General features: G+C 40.0%; 1 protein-coding gene across 1 annotated transcript; it reads right to left on the bottom strand.

Moving 5' to 3' along the window:
* Positions 1-1,614: 1,614 nt before the first annotated feature.
* Positions 1,615-4,057, bottom strand: LOC109484810. Its single transcript, XM_019788171.1, has 2 exons — positions 3,039-4,057; positions 1,615-2,313 (listed from the first exon to the last, which is right to left on the bottom strand). The coding sequence occupies exons 1-2, from the start codon at positions 3,689-3,691 to the stop codon at positions 1,866-1,868; spliced, it is 1,101 nt and encodes a 366-aa protein (XP_019643730.1). The 5' UTR covers positions 3,692-4,057; the 3' UTR covers positions 1,615-1,865.
* Positions 4,058-5,837: the final 1,780 nt, after the last annotated feature.

Here is a 5,837-nt window from a genome sequence, read left to right as displayed (position 1 = left end):
ACATATAAAAACGGAAATAAGGTAATGTATAAGAACGCCAGTGTATCCATTATGATCGAAAGCCGGCTGGGGTCCGCGCGGACCCCAAAAGAAAATCAGATATAATTTTTTTATAAATAGGTAGAAACGGAGTTTTCTGCACTGTATTGATAGACAACTTTGTGGGTGACAATTACCTAAAATTTCAGAAAAAATACCTTAGAAACAAAAAGATATTACAGAATATATAGTGCTGGGGTCCGCGCGGACCCCAGGTGTACTGTTTAGGGTTAATTAAGAGATATAGACTTTGAAACTTTACCAAAATAATGGCAGCCATATTGGTCACACCCAGCATCATTCCAAAATTGGCCGGAAATCCAAAACATGTCTGATTTTTCTAAAAGTGCTATGAATCAATAGTACTTATATGTCCCTAACCCCTGATGGCGTGTCAAGTCAATTTATGCTTTTGATAAAGAAATATCCACTTTGGAAGTTGACCAAAATAATGGCAGCCATATTGGTCACACCTGGCAACTTTCCAAAATTGGCCGGAAATAGAAAAACACATCTGATTTCTTAAAAAGTACTATGAATCAATAGTACGTACATGTCCCCATAATAACAGGGAATGTCAATCTCATGCATACTTTTAATAAAGAAATATAGACTTGACAAATTGCCCAAAATAATGGCGGCCATATTGGTCACACCCACCAACTTTCCAAAATTGGCCGGAAATCCAAAACATGTCTGATCTTTGAAAAAGTACTATCAGTCAATAGTACTTAAATGTCTCTAAGCCATGAGAGAATGTCAAAACAATCCATGCTTTTGAGGAAGAAATATAGACTTTGAAAGTTGACCCAAATAATGGCAGCCATATTGGTCACACCCACCAACATTCCAAAATTGGCCGGAAATCCAAAACATGTCTGATTTTTCTAAAAGTGCTATGAATCAATAGTACTTATATGTCCCTGTCATACAAGGGAATATGGGGTTCATGCATGTTCTTGATAAGAAATATAGAGTTTGAAAGTTGACCAAAATAATGGCGGCCATATTGGTCACACCCACCAAGAAGTACTATTACTCAATAGTAATCTTATGTCCCTGTCATACAAAAGAATATGGGGTTCCTACAGGCTTTTGATGAAGAAATATGCACTTCAAAAGTAGGCCAAAAATCTGATGAGCTGCCATATTGTTTACATCTTCAAGCAGATGTGGTGAGGCAAAATAACTGTCAGTTTCTTTGATGAAGTATTAATGAAAATGTATGATATTTTGGGTATGACTCATTTCCTAGTACTTGTAGTATGTGTATGTCTCCAACTTAGGAAGGAATGTACCGATGAAGACTTGGATTTGGAAGTGTTTGATTTTTCACCTGTATTTTTCTTGTGGCATCCAAAACACACACTCTTCTTCACACAGATTATTGTGATTAATTATTTTTACTTAATGCATAAAAAATATACAGCTCTTGACAAACAACAGTCTGCTTGCTATATATATGTTTTGAATTCTACACACAAGGTAACCTACTGGCCATAAGACAGCATCGTAGTCACTGTCAGTCTTTCGACGTTTCGGCAAAGTAGCACAGGCCATTTCCTCCAGATTGACAGGACCTGAAGTATTGGACTTCAGGTCTGCCTTACATGTACTTGTGGAAATAATACTTTGTACATTATATCCATAGATAAAGGCAGTCATATTTGTATTTCCCCCTCCAGCAGCCCTCTCTAAGGAAAAGAAATTTTCAACACAATCTTCATTCAACCTCTTTGGAACTACATAAACACCAGGATAAATAGCCTGGAACTGAGGAGAAGATATGTAAGAAATCAAACTTGAGTAAGTGTCAATAGTCAGATTCAGGTCCTCAAATGTTTGCCATGAAATGAAGTGTTTTGCAACTTCTGACTTGGAATGAAACTGAGCTTCAAGTCTTCTTTTCCAGAACAAAAACACCCCTGTACATGTTTTAACTCACCCATTCTTGAGTCATCACAATTCTTAAGAGGTAAATCGCTATTACAAACTGTCCAGAGGTCATTGCATTTAGAAGTATACAATTGACAGGCCATTGTTGCATTATTTTCATGTTCATGCATTTCCCGTTGAACAGCTGAGGACAATGTATGTACAGACAGGTTCACTCGCATCTTGGCCCAGTTGTCTAAATAGACATGTTGTTTAGTTAACCTAGTCAAAGCAAGTGGGCGTTTTCTATCTCTGTCAAAAACTGACTGTATGTGTTTCCAAATTATGTCTTTTCCATCATACCGTAAACATCTAGTGTGATAATGCTCATGTCCACTGCTGTACAAGGGGTGACGCGGGTTGAAGGGTATGCGCACAAGTTGCTGGATGAGAGACCTCAAAATTAAAATGAGCTAAATAACTTTAAAACCGTTTTTTGGTGGAAATTTTGTTGAATCCTTGGCATTTTTGTGGTGGATTGTACATAGTAGCGTCACGTTGCTGACGTCACACGTGGGAAAAATCACGTGTCCACAGCATTTGGGTCAGATAGCTGAGGAAGACTGAGTGATTCAGTCGAAAATTTCTGGTGAGTCAAATTTTGAGTTGGAGAACAGTTTAAGTTTTTCATAATGTAATTTACCAACTCAGATGAACTTTCATGCTGATGTACATAGTAGGGTTTTGAGTGAATGTTTTTGCAAAAAAATGGAGGTTTTTCATAAAGTTGCCTTGTTATTGGCTTTTCTGTTGGCTCACACCCCTGCTGCTTTACCACCTTGGAATCAACCTGGGATATGGGGTCAAAGTGCGCCTGTGTTTGGTAGAACAGCTGTAGTTCGATTCTCGCCGTCCACTTTTTCCCGAAACTTCTTGTAGGTCCATTTTAATAAATGGGCTAACATATGAAGGTGAGATTGTGTCACTAAAACTTCGTTAAGGTGAGATGATGATGCCCATTTTTATGCCTGTTTTTCCATATGTTTCAATGCAGCACCCATTGAGCAGAGTCTCCCCTATACAGATTATTCCGCAGGCTTCTTCATTAGGTGTGGTGAAATGACATGAAAAAAATAGGACCTGAACTGAAAGTATTCTCACACATATGACCAGTATCGCCAGTGTTCATTCTAATAAAAGTGCGATTAGCTGAATCACCATCACATACAGAAAGTACAATGTGAAAACCAAAATCATGTAACATACCAACTCCTGTCCAGAACATACGATTAATCTGTACTCCTGTGAAACGTTTTGTTAGGAAGTACGCAACAGGAAAAGAAAATGGTGCAAATAAACTCTTAAACATAAATTGCATCACATGTGTCGCTACTTGCTCATGACATTGCACATTTTCAGACTTCGGAGATCTGACAGTTGTAAGATCTAGATCTGTGGGGATTTCATCGACATCCACAAATCCTACTAATCTATTGGTGTTCGGCTCCCAAATCAAACCCTCTTTAATTTTCACCTCATCAAAGGCTAAGAAGCCTACATTTCCATGTGGTTTGATTTTCTTTACATGAAAAGTTTCCCTCATTCTCTGTAAAGAAGAAATGTGCCACCCACTTGAGGCGGTAGAAAAGTTTTTATAGTCTCTCAAAGTACGTCCACTTGGGAGTCTCAAGAAGCCAGACTTAGACAAGGCCTCATACTTAGAATTTGAGCGATAATGTCTTAAACACCATCTGATTACAAGTGGGTGCCATCGCATCTGGCGTTTAGGTGTCACCAGGGCTTTGGCCTGATCTGCCAACAAAATCAAAATGAACTTGTCAGACTCTACACCTGTGTGTTCAGTTATATGGCACTTTAAGGCTTTCAACGTACCAAAGGGTTTATGGGTGCAATTATCCCACAAACAGGAATACACACGCTGACAAGGTGGTACATTTGCATCACTACAAACTACATGATGTTTGTATAAATGTTCATTGAGATCTGAAATCGAAGAAAAAGTACTTGTACTATCACAACCATGCCATCTGCAAGTGGCATTGCACTGCTGAGCCTTGATATTATTCAGACCTTTGTACAAATTATTAAAAATAAATCGTAAATCTTGGTCGTCGTGTTCCGAACACATTTCCATACTTTTTGTTTTATTTTTCCGTGGGCGGAAAGCAACCTTCCCTCGGCGGCTATGTAGGATGGCCGGCTATATTAAAATAATGCGTTAAAAACTCTTCCCCACCGCCGCGGGGCCTGCGCAGGAGGCTACACACACACACACACACACACACACACACACACACGAACACACACACACGAACACACACACACACACACACACACACACACACACGAACACCTTCGAAAACATAACCGTCTTGGCGAAGGTATTAATCAGGAGGTTCGGACCGAAATACGTTTCGTTTGCTCGCCAATGTTGGATAGAACGATGTTTTGTAAAACCCTAAACGAGCCTCGCGGCTTTCTATAGGCCCCGCCGATTAACCTCCGCCAGACAGATTGTATCAATTCGCTGCCATAAAGTAGTGCAAAGCAAACAGGACTCGTCTACAGTAACAGTCAGCCGAATATGAAGGTAACTTGGCAGTTACCACATACTACTATAATAACGATTCCATGTCTTGGAGGTTTAGAGTTCTTTTGCCCTTTATTTCGGGTTTTGCGACTCTCCAGATGTCTGAGCGGATGGATATACTTGTAATGCTGTGATTGTCTCCTGTTGGTAGCGTCAGTTCAGGGCGGCCACTGTAGAGGTGAGGTTGTTTTCTTTTCTTTAGTTAGTCACGAACCCGCAATTGTTGCATAGAAAAGCTGTTTCGCAGTGTATTTGGGTTTGTAGATGTTACTGGTGAGGAACCGTCCTGTTAGTTACGGTCACTCAAGGCGTTCAGCCCGTTAGTCCTTTGTTAGAAATCGAGATTTTTGTTGCGTCGGATAATTTTTCATGGAGCGAAAACGATGGTTCTGAATCTGATCGGCATATTTAGCTTATGCTTGAAAAAGTAGCCTGTGTTGCTTTCCGTACTGAGCTATATGGGTGTGAACCGCAATTTGTTGGTTATTTTGAACGTATGCACACGAAAATTTCTGTTACACAAGAGCTCTTTGAGCTTGAGCGCAAGCAACCCAGTATTAGCTTAGCCATTTACTGATCTAGGTGCACGGATAACTACAACACATACATATAGTGTAACAGTTATCTGTTTATTGGGTTACATTCACCCTCAGCCCGGTCAGTATATCGACGTTATTATGAGAGCGAGAATAAAACTGTAACGGATATTTGCAGCCTTTTATCTGCTGGCTATTGTTTTGACCACGTGGGGCCACTAGGAATTTGCATTAGCCTCTACCAGGGACCGCGGATTGCTGGAAAAAAAAAGTAGAAACTAGCCGAAATAAAGGGATAGTATAGTTTAGACACTACAGTTGACAGAAATTGACTAGATTTGTATCAGATTGTATCAGTCAGTACAGTTGTACTATGTTGCACACTCAAGCACTGTATATGTCTTCCTTTGCATTCTATGAATATGAATACGTGGTCCTAAATGAGGTATTAATTTTTACAGGTCAACCAAGAGAGGATTGTGACAAGATGGACATGAGTCTGGGTTTGATGACGTAAGACTTCGTCAGGAGAAATCATCTCAGCATCGATACCAGAAACACCGGGGAAATACAACCAGTCCTTGATAATAGCATCATTGAATCCAAACACATCTTATATGTTTACATAGATGACAAAAGAGCAAACACTGAATGGAAATGGCAGAACATCCAGCTTACTCGTGGTGTGTAAGTCAGGTGTTCTTGAAAAGCTGCCAAGCCTCTTGGAAACCCAGACCTCGGGGACTGTGCCGCTGGCTCAGTGGGGGCTTGTACAG

The sequence above is a fragment of the Branchiostoma belcheri genome, unplaced genomic scaffold (assembly GCF_001625305.1).
Source record: "Branchiostoma belcheri isolate BF01 breed outbred unplaced genomic scaffold, Haploidv18h27 scaffold70, whole genome shotgun sequence".
NCBI lineage: Eukaryota > Metazoa > Chordata > Leptocardii > Amphioxiformes > Branchiostomatidae > Branchiostoma > Branchiostoma belcheri.
The sequence above is the reverse complement of the archived record's forward strand: the minus strand, read 5'-3'. Positions and strand labels throughout refer to the sequence as shown.